The sequence below is a fragment of the Melopsittacus undulatus genome, chromosome 1 (assembly GCF_012275295.1).
Source record: "Melopsittacus undulatus isolate bMelUnd1 chromosome 1, bMelUnd1.mat.Z, whole genome shotgun sequence".
NCBI classification, from domain to species: Eukaryota; Metazoa; Chordata; class Aves; order Psittaciformes; family Psittaculidae; genus Melopsittacus; species Melopsittacus undulatus.
In genome coordinates, this window is record NC_047527.1 from 134659461 (window position 1) to 134682876 (window position 23416).

Consider the following 23416-nt stretch of genomic DNA (forward strand, 5'->3'; position numbering starts at 1 on the left):
AGGGAATGCCTCTTAGCAGCATGTCCCAAGATTTAGGCAAACACTTCAGCATCCACTTAATTTCCAGTATTGTATGCTTACTTCACAGAACACTTTTGGAATAAAGTTTTTGCTTAATTATTTTTCCTCAACAAAGGTGCTTTCCCTGATGAAAAGGTGTTTCCATGATGAAAAATGTGAAGACTTTATTCAGTGGTATCTGAATACACTGAGGAGTAAGATGTGTTTCCCCCAAATGTAGGGGAAACACACTGAATGCATTGCACAGATTAAATTATAACCTCTAAATTATTTACAGACAGGTCAGTCTGAGCTTCTAACCTGCTTAAAAGAAGGCCATCAATTTGAGCCTGTATTTTAATGTGTTTTGCTGTCAACTAAGACAACAGACACATTGTCACATGCTCCCCTACTGCAGTTGCTTTTAAAGCATTGAAGCAAGGATACTGGGAATTCAGAGAGCCACTGGGATCAATGGAGGCTGCTCATGTCTTTTATAAACTGTTTAACACTCCACTGCCATCTTAGGTTATATGGTGGATAAATATAGGTGGGCTACCCTCTCTGTAGTTGGAAAGCTATTGTTAGCAAACACTTAGACCTGAAATGCAGCATTTTTTCACAATGAGCACATCTTAAACCCGTGATGCTGAAGAAGGCACCCACTCAGGAGACGAGGGTTGCTGCTCTTCGCTGACAAGTATGTTACTAACTCACCAAACATTCCAATGCACTTTAAAATGCCTGCTTAAATACAGAGACCTTCTAATGGCAACATATAAGTTTTCAGAATTTCAAAAGAAGCTGTATTAACAACAGCCTTAATACGCTGGGAACCATGGACAGATGGTGGCAGGTAACGATGTTCTTATCCTAAAGCAGCACAGAGTACAACTGGGATGACATATTGCTTTCCTCGACCAGGTATTGCCTCAAATTGCAGCTAATGTGGCAAATGCTGACATGTAACTTCCTGGATGTCGTGCTTACCATACCCACATTTTAAAGCTATGCAGGGTCATTCTCATGATAGGTGTGGAGAGAAACCAATTGGTAATATCATTCCAGGGGAGCTACATTTTCTTTATTGCAGTCATAATTTTACCTTTGATGACACTTAAATGGTTCCTATAAATGATGCACTCTAATTCTATTTATCCCCTAATGAAAACTCCTAAACAACCACACGCAGGGGCTCAAGGGACATTGTGGGTGTATAGAAGTTATCCTCAGACAACTGAATGGTAGAGGAGTAATTTATCTTCTTTTTTTGAAAGTGTCCCTATGGATTTTATTCTCTTTGATTCTGCTGTTTTAAGAGAGTATCTCATTTTTGTTGAATAAAAGTGCAGGGCAGGAAAATGTGAATTACAGGAAATAGTGAAAAATGGGACTATCTTCTGAAAACTGTAAGAGTTCTATAAACAAGCTTTTGAAAGGTAATAATAAGGAATTTATACTAAGTTTTTGAAGTAAACAATAATAAACTCACTTGTTTACTGCTGATTGCTAAACCCTTCTGAATACTGTAAATCAGAATTAAATAAATAAACCACCCCTTTTATTCAGGCTCTAAGAAGAAAATGATGTTATCTGAAAAAAACTATTAGAGAGAAAAGAAGTACATGTAAAGCTATGGCTGACTGTTCACTGAATAAGTTTTAGAACTAAAACCCCACTGCTTATAAAACCTGGGTAGAATGAGATGGATTTCAGTTGAGCAAGTGGAGGCAACTGGTTGTAGGCAAGATAAATCACTCCTGGATCTCAGAGTGATTTTAAACACCAGTTTTCCAGCATGATGTACTTCTAAAATCACTCACTATCTCTCTTTTGCACCAAATGTTCCTATATGAGGTCTAACCCCAAACACTGGAGCATTGGCATTAACGTGCTTAACCTTCGTTGTGAGATTCAGAGACAGGTGTCTGTGTAGGGAAAGATGAAAGATTCCCAGAGTCAACAGAAGAATAAACAAAACCAACCCCTTTTGCTTGGCCAACACTGGAAGCAGGGCTGAAATCCCAGGGCTCTCAACCCTGCGGTTTTGGGAAGTTCCTTTCAAAGTCTTTAAATTCTTATAAGGATGTAATCCTGTGTGCCTGCCTGAGATGAAACTTCTGTCTTCCTCAAATATTCCCCAGGAGTTTCGTTTTAATAAAACTGTAGTGACACTACTTGAAGTGGAAGAAGCTATACTGCATACAGGAAAGGTTATAAATATATTAAAAAATAAGATGCCATTTATGATGACATTCATGGAGCTCAGGATGGGGTAAGCAGTTCCTATCTCAGTTTGTCAGACTTCGTGAGCAATAGATTTGTGTGGTCCAATAGAGAGAATAATAAACACAAGATCAGGCCTTTAGTCTATTGGAAAAATACTTTAAACCAATGTAAATGAAAAATACCTATAGCTATGAGTGACACAATGTTCATGCAGTAATCAATTGCATTAATTGGCGTCCTCAAATTTCTTGCAGAGTGCACTTCATTTTATCTATACCCAGCACTGAGGCTGCATTTCTCAGACAAGGTGGTCCACCTCTGTTTTTTAACTATAGATTTGTAGTATGCACATGAACAACTGTTGAGATACTTAGTAGATTATCACAGAAAGGGCATTACAAATGACTGACTACATGATGCTCACTACTAAAGAGCACGATTTAAATACATGCAAAGAAATGAACTTCACCCAGTTCTTAAAAAAAGCTTGTTCACATCCAATTTCAATTGGCAAGGAATAGCTATAGTTTATTTTATTGAGGAAAATGTCACCTGCATTACCAGGAAATATGAAATTGTAATTAATTTTGTTTGACCTCCAGAAAAGTCTGATATGCAGACTACTCTAGGTTTCTGTAGCAAAATGCACCATGAGAGAGATAGGTAGCCAGAAGTGACAACAATTTAAATGGGATATAATACCATCGACACGAGTGAGCCTTTAGTATTGCTGAAAATGAAACAGTATGCAAAGTGAGTAATTATTCATTATATTCATGGTAATTACAAAGTTGCATAACTGCTCACACTGTCTCATTGAACAGATTGTAGTAGGGGAAAAATAGTTTGAGTGAGCACAGCAATATTAAAAGGGACCTTGATAATCTTTGATGTACCTGAGAGGGCAAATAAACAATTACCCTGAATTGTAAACTTTTTTTCTGAAAATAAAGGAAAACCAAGAGAGAACACGGGAAATGGATTACTGTTTGGGTTAGGGACATTCAGGATAGAAACAATATTGTAAGATGCAATGCATCAAAAGCTTTCTCTGACAGTCAATATCAGTTTTTATAAAACGATTTTGATCAGCATAACCTTTCTTACAACTAGTAATTCCATATGGAAAGTTAGCAACAAAGTCCTCTTATAGAGATTAAATTTATTTCTTTAAGATTTACTGGCCATTTAATAAAGTAAATCCTCCCTTTCGTAGTTTAAGGCACACAGGCTGTATTGTCCTACATGCATGTATGTCTCTCTGTTTGCCAGAGTACTCCTTCACTTTTGCTTTAACACAATCCAGCTCTTCTAACCTAAATATGAGGAAGCCTAGCACATAGCAACACTTTTATTCCAGATGAAAAAGATCTCGTATCACAGGTGAAAGGCAATGTCTGGTGTTTACTGTTCTTCCTAACTCTGCTATGCTTCTGTAAGGAGGCACATTAGTTTTTTCAAGCAGTGGAGGCAGGCTGTGTCAGGTACTTCAAGTCCTAAACTTTATTGTAAGTAATCTTGGTCTTTTTATCCTCACCTAATTTTAATAGCCTTTGGGTATTTAGGAGCTCCCTACATGAGAAGTTCGAGGCAGACTGACCTCAAACCTAATTTTTCAGTCCTAATCAGTTCATCTGCTCTTATTCTATAGTAATAATGCACATAAAATTCTTTCTCTCACATCTGCATTATACATCTGCTTGTAAAAGAGAACAAGAAAAAGTGTTGATGATGTATTTTTGGATCATGTAGATTTTACACAGTAGTAAAACGTGTGATATGGCAGAATTATGTAGTTTCTGAAACGTCCAATAGACATCACAAGTCCTCTTTTGAAAATATATTTGACAGGCAGTATGCAAACCAGTGTTGTGAGGCAGAACATATTCTCCATAAGATGCCTTTACAGTCCCTTTTGAGGAGCTTTGTGTGCTGGGTATTCATAGGAAATAGGAATAAATTATGAACCACCTAAGTTTTGGAGAGAGAAACTAGGAAGAATTTAGTTGGACAGAGCCAATTGCATCAAGACTAAATAAATCAATACAAACGGCTGCTATAAAATAGTATATTAAAAACAGAGAGAGAAAAATAAGGCCATTCATTAGAAGAAATGGCAATTCAATTTGGCAATTACTAGACAATTTATCAGATAGCCAAATTCAAAGGAAATCTCAGAGATTTACATGGTTTGCCCTATCAAATGTGACTTTTCCATTTATTTACAATAAAAAGTAGTTATTGATCCTTTCTTCAGCTTAACATATTTCTGCTGGCATCTCTGTCAACCACTTTACACCTCTGTGAATCTGTTCTTTTGATAGACATTGAAGTTTCTTAAGAAGCCACCTGTCCGGAGCTCTGTACTGCTGCATGCTGCCCTATAGGCTCAACGTTACCTGAAGATACAGGACCTATGGAACAGACTGAGTTTCACTGTAGGTGCTACAAGCGTAGGAACCTCACACTACAGTTTTCATGCCTGGGAAGAGCCGGCCTGAGAAGAGCAGGACTGAAGCTGATACTGCTAGCTCTGACAACAGTGTGCTGGTGGTAAGCTGTCCATTTCGCCTCTCAAACACTTCTGTCCATCTGACTTCTGCCCACAATCATCCAAAGGCTCTGCTTGCTGGGAAAACCTGCCAATTGCATTGATAGTTATGGATGAAGGATCCATATAGGCTGCTCTCAGCAAGAAGATGTAAATAGCAAGGCTGGCTGAAGGACAAGGGAGTGCGGAGGCACAGCAAGGGGGCTGGGAAAGGCAGCGTTGTGGGAATGTGCCAGGCGAGGGACCAACAGATGATCAGGAGGAGGAGGATGGGGAGGGCAGGAGGCAGCTGGGAAAAGCTGAGAGCAGCACAGTAGGGCACTGAGAGCTAATATGATGTGACAGAGGCTATGAGAGAAGTATGATGAGGCAAATGAACATAAGGGATAACAGTGACAGGAGACCACTGTATTTTAAGCCTAGTCAAATGATGGCAGTATTGGGGAGGGCAGAGAAGAGAAGGTAGACAGAAGCCTGCATTAATTGCAACTGAGTTGCAACTGGTTGCAAATAGCGATGATCAAATAGGCTGTACTTCAGGTTGAAAGCTTCAAATGCAAATTGCATTAATAGTGATATATGCGAGTTAAAGTGTGGGTCATCCTTGTAAGTTTCATTTTAACAATTTAGGTTAGAAGTAGCAGGGCATGCTTATTTCTCCTCATCTATTTTAGTAAGCAGCGTTTTTCTATTACACTGTGAATAAAAGTGTCCTTAACAGCTGATCACATATAAAAGATGTGGAAAAGTAGAGTGGAAGCCAGAAACAAAAAAGAACTGCCTTTTGTACGTAAGGTTGAATTTATGAAGTAGGTAGAAAGTTTCTGCCACAGGAGAAGGATTCCACATAATGATATTTAGTGCCTAGAGATCGGTACTATATGACAATTACATGTAAAAAATGAAGACATGATTAATATTCTATAGACACTGCATTATATTTACAAAGGAAAAAGACCTCCTTGCAGCCCAGCCATTGATTTAAAACAGCTAAGCTTTCAAATGCTGAGAACAATTTTTCAGTCACTTGATAGATCTAGGAGATTTATAAGGAGGAAATGGAGTTTTCTGTTATTTTAATTTTGATTTAAAGGTGATAGAGCATATTGCAGCTTTCAGGTCTTTCAAACCATTTTTCAGTCATCTGAGATTAAAGTCCCTAGCAAGATTAATTGTAGAGGTGGGATTAAGAGATTTTATAAATTACTCAAATTCAAAAATAAAGCTAGCAGAGTACTAGGATGATGATAGGTACATCCATATTGTATCAGCTACAGCTAAATTGAATTGACATGGTAATAGACTGAATGCAGTCAAATATGAGAAGTTATTAATAAACATTATTCTTAATGAAAATGCAGACACCACTGCACTGACAGTTCCTGGGGGGGGGGAAGTTCTCTTGAAGAGCATTCATTTTTCTACAAACACCTGTATGAAAGACTGTGGTATAGCTTCCTGATTTGTCAAGGCTTCCTGCTCCAGAGGGACAGTATGCAGGGCAATGAAATTATTGTCCTTCCTTCAATCATTATAGTGTATATAAAGACAGTGTCAATTTGTTGTGATGGCTAAACTTTAAAGGACCTCAGATCAAAAGCTTGCATACTTGGGGAATTCACTGATTTCTTATGCAGACTGAGGACACAACTGAGCTGAAATTCTTCCTGTCATATCAGGCTGACTAAAAGATGTGATATCCCCTATTCATATACATGTCTGTATATATACATATATACAAATACACCCACAGATGTACACACCCACACACCACAAGAGACATCTATCTATGTGTAGCTATATATCCCATTCAATATCCCAGAGAAGGAGACAGTGGAGAAGAGAGAACTTTCCTTTGTTAAAGGCAAGGAATGAACTCTCTGAGTTCATTAAGAATGAAAGGAAGACAGCAGGAAAAAAAGATCTCAAATGGGATTTCTGAAAAAGGTTGAGAGGTCATTAAGGCACTGGAGAAACGTAAGATTATTTCCTTGGCAGGCCATCTAAGCATTTTTATTTCTTTAAGTGGCTGTTCTGAACAGGGCACAGCTTTCTCCTTTCCTCAGCCCACTTCACTATAAGGAAGATGCTGTATTTTTGGGCTGAAGTGAAACCTCAGCTTGTGACCAAGTCTGAAGCTTCAGCAGCAACTGGCCTTTAGCAGAAGGTGAGATTATGCCTACATCTATGCCTCACTTTGTTCCATACCTTCCTCTCATCTGGCATCTCATCAAACCAATGTGATACTTAGGACACAGCTGAAAGGAGAACAGCGATTCTTCAGGCTGCCCACTTTCTTGCTGACTCAGCCAACTGGGCGTTCAGCTAATTTCTGCAATGCCTTTGAAGCTTCCTCACAGTGGAGCTGAGGAAATACTTTTAATTGATTAGAGCCTCCCACAAAGCCAAAGGTAATTTGTCAGTTCTCAGATGAGCTCTTCTAAAGATTGTGTGTTCTGGTGGTAGAGATAAATTGGCGTTAGTGCGGGATGGGCCCTCCATCACTCCTACTGCATCACACACACAGATAAACTGGTCTTGGGGAAGAACAACTCCCTCCTCTGCATGAGAGTGCAGCAGTTGCGAGTGAAGCCAAATGCCACTGATTTAAAAGGAAAGCAGAGCTGAAAGGGTCAGTGACCTCTGGCTTAGAAAATCTGGAGTCCAGTTTCAAGGCATGAGACAAAGTTGAAACACAGAAACAGACTGACTTCAAAGGGGAAAACAATGAATACCATGAGAGCAAATTATATTCTTTACCACATGGTATACTCTCTTTTGGTGAAGAATAGCTTAATTTGATATTATGCTTAACTTCAAAGAGACACTGACCGGTAAAAACAGACAAAAAGTTATGATGGTCCTGTAGGGGAAAGACTAGATGGTACAACCTGATGGCAGTGATGCTTGGCTAGACAAAACTAGGAATGTGAACTGGACCACACAAGTTAATTACGGGATGTAATAATAGAAATAAAACTTGCAAATCTTAAGAAGATGTTGAAGGCTACAAAGGTGTAAAAGCTGAATACATAAAAATGAAAGTTTTGGATGGATATTTTTTCTCTGTTTAAATAAAACCTGAACAAGTGTGTGATTCAGTGTCTTTTATGTCATAAAGACAGGCTAACTATCTAGAAGAACAAATTGAAATTACTTTGTACATTTGTTAAAAAATACCCTAAAATGTAAGTCAAACATCTTTTCTCCATGTGCAAATGTGCTCTCAGATGTTTAACTTTATTTTAATTAATGTTTTTCAATATGCAGCAGGTTCCTAATGATCAGAATAGGCATGAACAGTGTTTATAGAAGGAACCTGGATTGCTTAGAAAATACTAAGAACTTTGTACAATACAAACCAAACAATGGCACACTATAAGTGTATTTAAATTATAATAATAATAAAAAAGACACTTATCCAGAACCTACTTTCAATATATTTTTCTTTTTTTTTTAAATTATTTTACCTTTCCTAACATCCATGTGCAATATACACGTGCACAACAGAGTGAACAACAGCTGACACTGGATAAGGAAAAGGGATTGTGGAAATCTTTCTGCAGATTTTAATACACTTTGGATTAGGCCCTTTAAGAGTAACTATATTATGTGACAGGGGCATTTGCCTTTGGAATCTCAGGCTGGGTCAAGTGATTGCATCTGGGAAATACAGTTTCTGCTTCTTCCCAGGTCTTTTGTGGTCACATTTTTGGAAGATCAATTTTGACAGTACTCATTTAAATGTTTCCTTACTTCATAGTAAAAGTGGGATGAAAATGGCCCACAGAAGTCTCAGGAGTAATTTATAAATTCAGTCATAGAGATAAATCTGAATTGGACCCTTTCTACTATGTACTTACAGGAAGGTAATCTTGCCAACACTCAGGAATACATTTTATGTCTTTCTCAGTACATTGCACAGTCTTGTACTTTATACTCTTTAAGATGATAGAGCCATAAGGAGTGGGACTATTCTTAGAAAAAAAATCTAAGATGATCTATTCCCATAACCCTAGGACCCATGAACATATTTTGGGAACAGCACTGATTATCACAAATTTTATGGAGAAGAAATGTCCGTATCCAGTGACACAGATAGTGCTATACAGCGAGGCCATATATAACAGTCTACATACTTTGTTTTGCTAGAAATGAGCGTGTGAAGAACATATTTATCTACCATATCTCAACAATACTGACAGGCAGCAGCTACCTTATGACACTCATCTTTCCATATTGCTTTATTAAACAGATTTCACAAACTATTTCACCTATGAATCAGTATCATAGGGTCTGGAAAATAGGTGCAATGAAATAGCAACAGTTTGAGAGATCCTACAGCAGGACTGAAAATAGGGGTCATTTGTAGCAGTGGCTGAAGTGAATAGAATAAGAATCCATGTGTACAAAATATGCTAGCAGCATCAGTTGTATCTGACATTAGCCCCTGTGCTCATGTACTCATTACTTTCTTACAGATAACAATTTCCCTCATCACAAATACTGGCCTTTTAGTAATACAATATGCCATCATCAACTCTCTCATCCTTTATCAAGCAGTACATTTTCATATGATTTATATGCACACATTTCTTACAATGACAATTGGCATCAAGATAAAGGCAGACAACAATCTATTACAAAGCAGAAGAACCACCTCTTTGCTTGATATTTCATTAATAAGTAATGCACAGTTACATTACTCATGTCTCAAAATAACACAGTCACCAAACACAACTGAGTGCGGACTGACAAAATCCTCACCTCACAATGAAACAGTGGACTTTCACCTTCTATTTTCAAAGGATGCCTATTGTGCATATTGCCTCAACACTCAACAGATTCAACAGAGAGAATGACAAAATGTATCCCTCCAACTTGTCTTTCAGATCTAGTTCTTTACATATTAGATTTGGACCATGCTCTATTTTATACCAAATAACCAATATAGTGCATATGCCAATATCCCCTAGATAACATAATTTTAATTTGCGACCCTTGCATTACAGCTACTACAAACAAAATAAAACCAACAAAGAAGTAAACAAAATGGACCTGTTAATACAGACCTTGTATAGTTAGTGAGATACCTGGACTGGCTTGGGCTGGGAGGGAGGAAGGAAGAATAGTGCATTGCCCCAGCTCAGTGTGTCCAAAGCTTTAACTAACTGAAGAAAAAGTTAAAAATGTTTCAATGTCTTTCTTCACTGTGTAATCACAGTTACCTAAATCAGAAAATGTGCAGTCAACAAGGTCTACAACCCCTGTAAGACTCAAAGCTTCCCTAAACTGGAAGACTAAAAGGTAGCAAAGTTAGACCGTCTCTAATACTGCTGTACTAACCAATGTTTAGGTCATTGGCTGGGAAAGTCCAATTTACAGAATGACAAGTACTTTGAATTCACATCTCTCTTTTTAAAAACTTTTCCTGATAATATCAATGCTAACTACTACAAATATTACTACAGTGGCATTACAGTTCTGTTTATAAATGCTTCTCTTTCAACAGTGTACTCTTGGTAATCAAATAAGCATCATCTATTCTCTGCTTTAATGCAGTACTCTTTTATTATGGACCAGTGTGGCATACCAACACTTTCAGAAATGTGTTAAAAAGTAGGTAAATATTTTTGCTCCCATAGCTCCTCTCATGGAGCTGTTCCAGGCCCTCACTCTCCATGCTGGCAAGGTTAACAATTCACTGCTTTCCACTTTGTTTCATAAAAGACAGACCCATCAATTTATTTGATTCTATTAACAGCCCTGAAGGGTAAATATTCCCAGTTTCTGTTCCTGTTAGTGAATATGCGTTAAGAATTGCACTCTGTCTTCCAGATAAGGTTTTACAAGTGTCACATATAAGACATTGGTAATTCCTTATCACTACAGGCAATGCCAGAGGATGCATCTTAAGGATGTGCCTTCTTTATAGATGCATTAGATAATTGGTTTGAAATAATCCTGTGACCCCCCAATAAAGCCCAGTTTTGAGATAACCCCACCCCCCCTCGTAATTATTACTACTGGTTATCAGTAACACTCTGCACCACCACATGTAATCCCATTTCTGTTTTTCTGGTCTTCCAGATTTTCCCGTTTGATATTCTGAGCATACTCAATCATGGCTATGCCATCATCATATTGATACAGTTCTATGTCTCTGATTAGTGTCATTATTAACAGCATTAGAAACCAATCTGTAAGGAATTCTGTAAGTCTCATGTCTTTCAGTCTGGTTTCTTGCCCATGCTGCCATATTTCTACATTCTTCCAGTAAAGTGATGTAAGGCAATGATCACAAATAATAGTGTATCTTGCATCTGCAGAAGTAATTTATATGGAGTAGTGCAAAAGGTGTATATTTTTGTCAGACTGCCATAGACCCCTGGTGAATGATAAGGGTCAACAGGAAAGATTAAGTATCTTCAGCTGCTTACAAAGGGTGCAACTCAAATATAAATGCTTTCACATTAGCAACAAATCCAAATCAAATAAATAACTGCTGGAAATTATACAACAATTTGCTAAATAAATCCATACCCACCCAGCTAAACTGGCAAGATACAGGCAAACTTTAGGCAGTTACTTAAATACTTTCCATCAAAATGCTCAGTTTAAATATTCATTATTGCCTTGAAAGTTTTAAGTTTCATCCTACAATGATACACCAACATCCACACAGACAAAAATATCACAAAGAGAGGACTCCTATCAAACTTCTAATATCCTCCTACTAACCTTCGGTGGTTTAAAAGGATAGTCCGGTGAAAAGGTAATGTCAAGGAAGAAAACTCCACCTTCATATACAGACCCTGGAGGCCCCAGTATAGTTGACCTCCATTCATAAATGTTGTCTCCTTTGGGTCCAGCACTACAATAGAAAACAAAAATATAACATAATAACTACATACAATCAGGAATATACTCCATCAATTACACTCTACTGGTAGTACCGCTGGTTTTGCAAGTTAGAAGAGTGTATCTTTTATCACTACAAGTTAAAATTGTGTATCACATTTATTAAGTTAGTCCTGGATAAAACATATAACTGGTGTCCTAAGCTCTATCAGTGAAGTGATATATTCAGCCAGGAAGAAGTATTAAAATCACATTATAAATTATTCAAATAAGCACAGAAAAATTCCCAACTGAATCATCTCAAATATTTTAGTAGGCAGATGTAAAGTGTTTACAGTGCAAGGATAGCAGAGACTTTGCTGAGATGTCTTGTGACCGCCCTGCCTCAGAAGCCATCCTATTTTCACCTACCTCTTCATCCACCTACTTCATCAGTCAATAGCAGTGTAATTACACACATTATTATACAGCACAGACTGTACTAAAGACTGAGCAGGGTACGAACAACCTTGCGGATGTACTTTCTAAGTTACTAATTCAGTCTCTACTACAGAAGGGGGGTTTTCTCTGCAAATGTTACCCTATCTGAAAAATATTATAAACAGGAAGCAGGCTAAGATGTTACAGATTCACAGAATTGTTACGGTTGGAAGGGAACTCTGGATATCATCTACTTCAACCATTAAATTCAATGTCCTTGTTTAAAAACACAGTACTGAAACAATATTATGAGATATTACAAAACATAATCCTGTAGCTGAAACAAGAAAAATCTCTCACCCACATGGTCCATTCCTGAGAAAAAAACAAACCTAATAAACATTCCTTGGCATGACTCGTCCAAAAGTCAGCACAGCCTCCTTTCATACAGCATAACACCTGTCTATAGAAGTGCATATGTTACTCAGGGCAGCCTCTTAAGAAATATGAAGGCTTTTTTTTCAGTACATAGCCTGCTGGTATCAGCCACTGACAGAGGACTTGAATTTTACTTAGGATCAATCAGGATGATAACTTCTAGATACCTGATTAATATTTTTGAGAGGAAGTTGGTGCTGGTGTATATTTCAAATAACTGATGTGGTATTGTCTTAAGACATTTCTTGTGAAACAATTCTTATTATGTTTGCAATAAAGATTTCCACAGCAGGCAAGGGTTTGTGAAATAACCCTATGTGTAGAACAGATGAAAGCTCTTGGCTATGCTCCATGCCTCACAATGTACCCAATTATACGACATCATGTCATGTTTACTGCTTAACTATTCATTTTTTTTCACTGAAAGTTAATAAAACCCTCCTTCACCTGAAATTCCTTGGGCTCCCTTCATTAAAACTTCTGCCTGCATGATTCTCTGCATACAACTGTGTGACTTAGTGCTTCGTGGTGTACTTCATTAGTCATGGTACCTACATCAATTTTCTATAGTAGCTGTTAATGCTGCTTGGCTTACTAAGCTATGTGGTTTCTTAACAAAAATGGGTTACAAAGACTATAACATTATGGAGCTTTCATTTTCTATCAGCCATAGTAACAAAACTAGCAACTGTTTTAAAGATAAAAAATGTCTTTTTAAGTGTCACAATATCAGAAGTGTTGCTATCCGTATTCCACAGTGTCTATAATACATCAGGTTGTGAGCTGCCAAACAAATTTAATTTACCCAGTTCTCAGTTTGCATTAACCTTTGAATGATAAAGCACAGCTGAGACTGCTGTAAGAAATAAACCAGAGAATGAATAATTAAAAACACCTCCACTGCCTTTAGAAAGACCAATCCCGAATCAACAGGGAAGGTTTAATTGTGACTGAACTAGGTATTAAGGGTCTAATTGAACTCTTTATAAGCCCAAACAAATGTGGTCCTGCATGAGTGCTATGGTATACAAGGCTCTCAGAAAATAAAACCCTTACAAAAAAAAATCAGGCAATTAGTTCAAATACAAAAGACAAGAAGCAGGGGCAGTCTAAATCTTGCATAAAAAAACACTCATAATGCATGAAGGAAATCCTTTCCCATTTTCTGCAGGAAAATATTCTAATACTTGGAGAAGCAATGACACAGTGGATACCAGCAGGTTAAAATGAAAGTGATATAAATGTTGATCCCAGAGAAACAGTTGGAAACAGCAAGTAACAAAAGCAAGCCCTGTCTTTTTTAGACCTTATTTTAGCCAAGAAGCAATGATTGGGCCCTTTTTGGGTTTCAGCGCGGCTCACTTTTTTGATTTGAACATTCTCTGATAGTGCCATTTTCATAATGTATATGATTTTTATTTGTTTTGACTATTTATTTAATTACATTAACATTTTAAATGAGCAGTTATTAATTAGAATAGTTGGAAAATGTTCCATCTGCCAGTTGAACTGTTTCGGCACGTCCAGCTACAAGCCCAGCCTGATCACATTCTGAGGATGCTGATTAGCATTAATTGAAGGTTTTATTTGCAAATGAGAGATGAAGCTTTATTAAGTATTATTAATTTGAATAATAGCTCAAATTGTATGGAGTGTGGGAAGACTGCTGTTACCAACGTTGCCAGTTGGTGTGCTTGCTGGCAGTAAGGCTGTCGAGCCAATGTAAAATGCCAATCCCTGTGCACAGGCAACAGCTGGTATTAAGGGCAAGTGTAATGCTTTTTCACTTGCACATTCATAATATAAATAGTTTGACAGGTGTATATCTTTGTTTTCCTTCTTTCCTAATTGTTAAGCCTTTTATTTATCCATATTATTGGCAACCAGAACAACTACTCATCAGGCTTCACCACAGAAAATTCCCATATGTGCAAGACCTAAGCCAGAGCCTTGTTCTATAGGGTTGTAATGCAAGATGATTTAATTGCCCTTCTCCTACGTGGATATCTGCCCAGCACACTGAAGCCCAAATGGTTTACATTCAGTATGGTTTATATTCCAGCTCTATTAATGTTACAGGCAACCAAATGACAGATCTCAAAGAAAGCAAACTAAACATGCCTAAGTTTTGCTATCTTTGGAAGGACAGATTGAGATGTGCACCCACTCAGCAAAGGGCAGACTAAATCTGTCTTGAACAAAACTGACCCAGGGCCACAGAATACTCATGTTGTCTGCTACTAATTTACTGCTAAATCCATCAGCTTCAGGGGGGAAATGATGGTGACTGTGGCAGCTCCAGATGGAAGTGGCTGAACTGTAAGGATAAGGTGATTAGAAGGACAGGTCTGCTGTCAGAACAGCACCACAGCCTCCCAGTTTCAGCCCTTATGTGAAAACTTGGTGACTGCAGGATGAAGCAATCAAGGAGCCCAATGAGAAGTACAAGGTACTCCCTGTGTTATCTCCCAGGTGGAATTTGTAACATAAGGCCAAGGAGGAAGAGCTGAGCATAAAGGCCCTGCAGACTTTAAGTTAACAATAGCTTGTCAAGAGCTAGCTTTCTGCTGTTATTATTCCCCCATAGCTCTCAAGACACTCCACAGAATACGGTATTTTAGCCACTGGGGTGGTTTTGCTTCCTGGAAGAGCTGGGAGGACACATAGACAGCCTTCTTCCTCTTCCAGAATTACGTTAATATGGGCATAGGAAATTCAGGACAAAGGAGTCAAAACATGTAAAGTTGTCTCCTTTTTATTTTACTCTCCTTTGCCTCTACTGATATATTTTATTTCTGCCACTGCTTCCCACAAACCTACTTGAAGGTGAAATGTTTGTACATCAGTTACAGTTAGTACCAAAATATTTTAAGTGCTGCTATAACTGAATTAATTTTGTTTTAAATGCTTAATGCACTGAATATTTTCTATTCCCTCAACAAATTTTAGGCAGGCAGACTTGAAAGTAGTGCAGCCAAAAAGTGCTTGTCCAGTACAATATATTACAAACATCAAGTTTTCCCTGCAGTTAGAGTATCCTAAAATATTCAATTTAAAAGACTGTATTAGAAGAGTTGTATGAAAACAGCAGCATCTATGTGACATACCACATGAAAACTTATCTGGAGATGTTATGAAAGTACAGCTGATCTTTAGTTTTGTCAGAGCTGTGATTTATACACAAATTTATTTAATTTCCAGAGAATAACTAAAAAAAGGTAAAAAAATATTCCCTTGTCTATCAAGTAGACATATGAATAAATTAGTAAATAATGTTATTACTTTCTAATCCAACATATTTCTTGACGAAGGGTCATGCATCCCCAGTGCCTATAACTGGAGGTAGCATAACCTCATAGCTTGTTTCTGGTGATGTGGGAAATGAAAACTACTTTTATGCCTCCCCTCCCATTCTTGGTCTCTCAATCTTACTGGTATCCACCTATAAAGGTGTAACTGTACCCTTTAACACAAGGGAAAGGTAGTCCTGTAGTACAAACCAAAGAAATAAGACAAGGAATTATAAGTTTCCTTCTTGATACAATACATGAATGATGTGTTGGTGGGAGTGATCAGGCCAAATAAAAAAGGAAAGTGAGATGGTTGGGAGGCCTTCCTGTTCCTCAGGACTCAGAAAGATTCTTCTGGACTAGGTGAGCTTAAGTTCATTTTTATCCCCATCTTTATAACATGGTAGGATAAAGCAGAACCAGGATATTATACTAATATACTACACATTCCATGGCACTGTCTATGACATTTCATTCTTAGTACTGCATTGTTTAATCTGAATTGCCTCAACAGACAGAACTGGGGTTCCCCTGCGCTAAGTGCAGCCCATGGAGGATACAGTCCCTCTCAACTACCTTTGGTAACATGTGACAGCGAAAGAAGAGGGATACACTCAAGTTTCTTCCTCTTTCTTTCCTTTTATTACATGGAGCCTTTACCTGACTGTTTAAGAGATTTCTCTGCGGAGAACAGCTCACCACAGAATTATCTCTGTTTACAAGCATTACAAGTCAGTTTCTTGCAATCCCACTTCTCCCACATCTAACAGTTATGCTGCAGCAGATCCTGCCTCTAGCAGTCCTCTGTGAATGCCTCTGGGAAGCCACTTGCCCAGAGGTCACAGTGGATACAAAAGTATTGGAAGATTGGTAAAATGATTTAAGAGCACAGCTGTTGAGGGAAGAGGACGGACACAAAAGACACAAAAGATTGCAGGTTCAGCTTTCAGTGATATACATCTCTTGAAAAGCTCATAAGAAACCTTATTAAAATAAACCTAGTATATACCTCTGCTTTCTGTTTTGAACTTGGCGCCAATACTGAAACTGGTCCTAAGCAAAAGTGCTGCTTTGGAATGTATCGCATCTCAAGGCTGTTCCCTTGCTTGGGAACAAGCTGATGAGACCAGCAGTGGGACTATGCTGGCAAAGCGGATGGATAACCTCAATTTGAGAAGAAGTCACCAGGTGCTATGCAGCTAACATCACTAGGTGACTCGGACCACCTGCACAGCCAGCCCAGCCCCATTCAACACAATGCAAAAATAGTCCCATTGGGAAGCATTGCCATCACAGCCACTGCTTTATGTCTTTGACTTTGGAATGGATACACAGTGCCAGCAGCACTAGTTGTGTGTTGAATTTCTTCTGCTCTTCTCCCAGTTCTCTCTCCTCTCCATTCTGGAAGCACACCTGATACACCACCTCTTGAGCCTTTACCCTTTCTCTTCCTTTTTTACTGACAATCCTTCTTCATAGAACCTGTATTTTCTATTTTCTGCTTGAGGGTGGTTTCTCTCAAACCCCTTCTCTGTATGGTGATAATTCATTGCTCCTTCATCATAGTGGAGCCTTCCTCCCTTCGGGTACATGCAGATCCTCCTCCCCCTAACATGCCCTTTCTTTTTCTCTCATCAACAGCCACCAACACATCCTCCTATTTTTCATCTTTCTCCAGAAAAGAGGGGGTGGAAAACTCTGCAGGGGAATTTTATTACAGTACAGCAGTTACTCATTTTGTTTCTTCCCTCTTGCCCTTCTTCAGGGATGTAGAAAATGAAGAGCAAGCAGAGGGGGTGCTGGAGCAACAGTGGTGTAGGGAAGGGAAAGGGAGTCACAGCTGCCTGCCCAGATGCTACAGTGATATCAGTAGCTACTTTTATAAATGTATGTAATAAACAGTTGCCACAGCAGCCAAAGGAATACGTTTCTACAAAACAAAAACAAAGGGAGCAGTGAGCACTGAGACTGCCTGTGGCAATGGGCACAGTTGTATGGTTAATAACACCTCTGCTATGAATAACATTAGCAGGCTAGTCTCCAAGCAGTAAAATCAAAGAGCAATTAAAGAAATAAACCTCTTTAGAATTAGAGATAAGTGCTTACTTTGGCTATAATATTGATGACTTAAATCATCAAAGAATAAACCTTCCCGAAATTTGTACCTTTGGAATGCACAACCTTTTCTTAATCTGTTTTTCCTGAAAATCTGCTGAACACTCCATCTCAATTCCTTCTTCTTGATGGTGCAAAAAGTGTCTTTATTAAAATGCTGGAACACACTCATAGTTCTTACTAGTCATAATCTAGATCAAAGCTAGAAATTTTTCAGCATTAAATTTGAGGCCCAGGAGATCTGAATTACTCTAAGAAAATTAACAATGTATATACATTTTTAAAGAGATGTTAATTTTACTTTAAATAGGTGCTATATGTCATGAAAATCTTGGCTTTCCATGTTCGACAACAATTTAACACTCAAATTTGGGTCTATGCTAGATCCAGTATTTTTGGTGAACCTGCAATATTACTCGGAATGTATGTCTTAAGTGTGTTAGAATATCAATATAACTAGAGGAAGTGAGAAAGGTTCTTGAGTAGGTGTCTTTCATAAGGCTTAATTATTCATACTGGAAACTGAGGGTGAAGTGACTGGACCACTTGTCACTCAGAAAGGCTTTGACAGAAAGAGAAACTTCAGACAAATCCTGTATCCCACTTAGTTTACATTACAGCAAGAGAATTCAGCTGAAAAATTTGGGTCAGGCTTTCTTACAGTTCTTCCAGGTTTTTGATTGAGACCATCTTTTCATAAGAAATTTTGAAAAAAAGTACTTTTAGGCAAGCAGTAAGAGGGGAGGAGAATATTAAGACATTTTTCAAACTTACGCTACAATTCCTTCAAAGTTGTTATATCCTGCTTTTATCATGGGCTTTTTATTGAAGCCAGTTACTATGTTCATCTACACTATGGAACCAATATGTTTGTGGTAAATATGATTGGAAGAATATTTAGGAAAACCGATCCCAATGAACTGTCAAAGGAGCAGTAAGGTATTACAGGATAACACTAGTTACTGCTTTTTGTGCTTATTGAGAGCAATTGAACTCAGTATGGTATAACATTTTTTTACTGTCAATCTTCTCTAGTTTAGCAAGGTGTTATAGAGGTCCATTTATCACCCAAAGCAATATGCAGTTTAACTTTGGGGCTTCCTGCCACTTTATTTCTTGCAACAAACTCGCAGCACACCAGGCCAGTGTGCCAAGTCTGTTTGAGGAATATCCTTTTTTCCTTCTGATTGATTTTTTCTGCCTTCCTGTCACTGGAGCCATTAAAAATTTTTGGCTGAAGCTGCTGAAGCTTTCTTGTGTTAAAAATTAGTAAGTTTTGGCCACAGTAAAAATAACAAATATATCCAAGCCAATATCACTTAGTTGATTTTATTATTCACTTCCAAACAATACCACTAAAAATTATTAAAAGTATCCTAGCACTTTAGCAGACTGGTATTGTTCAAAGAGTACTTTGATGCTTTTATTCTTTAAGGTCCTGTCTTCAGAGCATTTCTGAGATAAGCTGTCATGGAGAGAACTGCTTCTTAATGCACAAAATAGTTATTTATATTATAGTATCTACAGCAATTTATTCATTGCAAACACCATTACACAGTGTATGATCACAGCATGCTGAGTATTCACAATGAGATTTTAAAAATGGCAATTTTGTTAAGTATTCTCCACTTTGTTCAGCTGAAGAAAATTACATAAACCCCTTCACAAGAAGGCTTTCCTTTTCAGTGCCGGAAACAACCATTTGCCTCCTACTACACATCTATAGGCTCAGTTCCCTTTTGACACATCTTTTGTTTCTTTTTCTTTTAAAGTCATACCAACTTTAGTTCCAGCTTCTTTACAGTCCACAAATGGACAGTACAGTTTAAATCAGATAAAACGTTTATCAGTCTGATTTGGCTCTATGGTAAATTATATCAAGCACGATTTGTAGCCATATTTTAGCAAAGGAAGAAAACACAAGTAACTAGGAATGAAAAACACAACAAAAAAAAGAAAAAAAAAAGACTGTCCTGGGACCTTCTACTATGACCTCCAACCCCACAACTTGACAAATGATGTTATTGCCATGTTAATCCTAATTTGCTTTTCCTTGGGTTTTTGTTTCTTTCCCAGGTTTGCCATTTATTTTTCAGAACCTTTAAATTTCACAACACTTCCCCTTTCCCAAACCAGCTGTAATTTGCTCTTCTATATTTTCTAAGTGAAACAGACACACAACAGTGGGGTGGCACCATCAGGCACTGTATTTTTAAATCCTAACTCTAATTTAAAAGGCTGAGATGATTGAGTGCAGACAGATAGCACAGAAACCCCACAGCAGCTGGAAGATTTAGGAAGTGTAATAGGAAAGAAAGTATTCTTTAAAATAGCATTGACTTTTTAGTTTCTGTGGAAACCTCAGAGGCAATGCAGGACAGAGAGGTAGACAGGGCTAAAGCAGACCAGGTTCAACAGACTAAGAAGGCTTGTCATGAGTGGGTGCAATATACTGTAAGCTTTGGATTTGAAATCCATTTGATGTGTTAATTTGATAACTTCTAAAAACTGATTCCAAACTCCTGCTCGTCATCAGAGATTATGAAAAATAAAAAAAAAACAAACAAACAAACTATCCACCAAACCCAAAGAAAACCCCCAGGCCATGCACAATGTATTAGAGTGAACAGATCAGCTGAACTCCAGCTCATGTCTCCTTCACTTTCTGATGAGAGACTGATGATTTCATTTAAGCATTTTTTTAAAGCCTTAACCAAAATAGACCTCTACAGTACCTTACTCTGAGAAATATTAGTGTAAAGTTATTCTGCAATAGTTGGTCATTTCAGTAATTGAGAATGACTTATACAGGATTATTTCTGATACATGTACATGCACATTTTCTGATCATTATGAATACTATAAGTAAGGCAGTAATATTTTTCAATGACTGCATATTCTCCTCAGCGAGCTGGTTTTCCATATAACCAGTAGTCATTTTATCTTTCTCCTACTTGGAAATGATTTATTCAACTGCCTATAAAAAGGTTTGATTTGCTCAAGACTGTCCTCTTCAATAATCCTGTCTCCAGGCACTTGTCTAAACCGGAGCCTGGAAATTTTGAAACCTCATGGAAAAAGAATAATTGGATATTGGAGGGGCTCAATTCTGAGATTTCCTTTTGTGATGTTTTAGAGTTTTTATTTTCTACACAAGCTGCTTGTAAAGCTGTCCCAAAATATTGAGGGTAACTAATGAGAAGAAAATTTAAAGAAGTTAGTATTTACAGAGAGAGGTTATCTCAAACATACAAGACAGCTGTGTAACCAGCAAGTCTGTTCTCTCCACCCTGTAAACAGAGGAACAGGCTTGAATACAGATTCTCCTCTTTTCAGTGTGACATTCACACATGCTTACATGTGAAATGCCTGCTTACACAAGAAACAACTCCGTATTATGGCACAGATTAACTAACATGATGTTAAACACGTTATAAAACAAGTCATTTCCTCCTGAGTAAACAAGCCTATAAAGCCGACAGGCACAGAGAAAGGAAATTTGATTCTGAAATCCATATACTTCAAAAGCAGATTCCTCTTATTTAGTCAGTTTAGTTAAGAGGCGGTCTTATTTCTCCAGATCTCTGGTAAACAGAAGAAAACACAAGTGGAAATTACTGGCAAATGGACACGTTTTCAAAGCTTTTTTTCCTCATTTGAGATCATTCTCTTACTTCAAATATGGAGACCAGCCATAGGTCTGAGGTGAAAGAGACCTTAAAATGTTTCAACTTTTGATTGAGAGTGATTGCCCTCATTGCAGGGTACATTCTGACTTATCCAAAGAAAACACCATTTATAGGTAATTTTCTTTGCAGTGTCTGTGAGGACTGAACAATTCATAGCAGTTGACTGACTAGATGAAATGGAGGTCTGGCAAATTAATGAGGAGTGTTTATATGAGAATGGCAGTAAAAAATGTGGCTTTTTCTACTGGAATAGAATATTGTTAAGATTTTTTAACATCCAGAGAAGGTCTCTGGATCCATGAAAGGGTAAATACAAAATACAACATACTTAAATTGCTTATTTTTCTACCATCACGATCTTCTCCTAGGATCTAGGGGCTGAGGTTAGGAAGAGGCTTATGAAGAACCAAGCTTTCTGTTCCAAGGTTGCTGGAAATCAACTCAAAGTCAGACCTGAAGTTATTAAGTCACCTTGCTAAAACAGTCCCAGAATGTGATTATGCCTCAGACTTCACTATGAGAATGGGGCTGTTCTAACGTGCTTTCCACAACTGAGGCTACATTCTTCTCAGTACATAGACCTCCCCTGTGCTCCCAGGATCTGGACTTCTGATTAGAGAATCCTTCCCTATGAATGGCTTAGTTTCCTGCCTTGCTTTATTCAAGAGCATTAGGATGAAAAGATCGAAAGTAGTCCTGGAAAAAGAAGTATTCTCACTATTCAACTGAAAGCCATAATGAAAGTGTATGGCTGTGAATCTCATGATGGGAAGGCAAACAACCAGTGTGTAGGTACCTGCCTGTGAAAGCAGTCATCAGTTTGGGGCTGGAGTTAGAGAACTTGGAGCTCCATGAAATTCTTCTCAAGCTTTCAAGTGACACTTCCACTGCTGTCTCACACATGACCTACTCTAGAAACGATGCCTTGTCTAATTAGAATTGACATTTCTAATTAACACGCAAGAACCATCATTCTAACCTTTATGTCATAATCAATGTCTCTGTCATACAAGAATGAAACTTCATATATATAAGACTTGTTTTGTTTGTTTTTTTGTTGGTTCATTTTTTTTTGTTATAATCATAGTGTACGTTCCCTATATCAAGAAATTATACCAGCAACAGTTGAAATTGCCATTAAAATTTCCTTGGCAACAACACTTGGAATCCTGACTCACACAGATGTTCTTTACATGATAAAAATTATATTTGTGCTATTTTCTTTCCCGTTTGCAGTTCCAGCTCATGTCCTTGGTTCAGCTGCTGTTGATACCTTCTCTCATCATTGTTTATTCACTTGTAATATTACTGGTTGTATGCATTAAGTGACAAATGGTCAATGTTTGAGTCAGAGCTACCACCACGAGGAAAAACACAGAGCACTACACTAGTCATGCAGATATTCACAACGTAAAAATAACATGTAGCTTAACCCATGAACACTAGAGTTATATTACTTCTTTATCATGCATTACTGCTTATCTTTATTACCCTAATCAATGCGTGTTTAAGTCTTGTATATTCAAAGCAAACAGCTGGAGCAAATGGCTATGAGCTACAGAAATGTTCATCTTGTGGTGTCTGGGTTCAGTGCTAGCCTAGATGGCTTCTGTCCAAATTGCTCATACTTGGAGGCTCTTCGGTGGTCTGCATTTAATGAATAGGGTTTTTTATGAATCCATTTCTTAGCGGACAAATGTCCTAAGTCGTAAGAATAGCACTGCTGATTGCAGCCTTGCTGGCAATGCTGACTGGATGGAGGAGGAAATACTCTTCAGCTGCATGTGTTAGCTCTTGGTTGAGGGCCTGAGAATGCTGTGGGA

At 37.9% G+C, this 23416-nt stretch overlaps 1 protein-coding gene across 1 annotated transcript in view; it reads right to left on the bottom strand.

Moving 5' to 3' along the window:
* The window catches only part of LOC101881597 (ubiquitin-conjugating enzyme E2 E2), a 206667-nt gene that overhangs the window by 26067 nt on the left and 157184 nt on the right, over nucleotides 1-23416 (bottom strand). The window contains exon 4 of the mRNA XM_034067852.1: nucleotides 11522-11654. Within this exon, the coding sequence (XP_033923743.1) occupies nucleotides 11522-11654 (133 nt within the window). The remainder of the gene's footprint in view (nucleotides 1-11521; nucleotides 11655-23416) is intronic.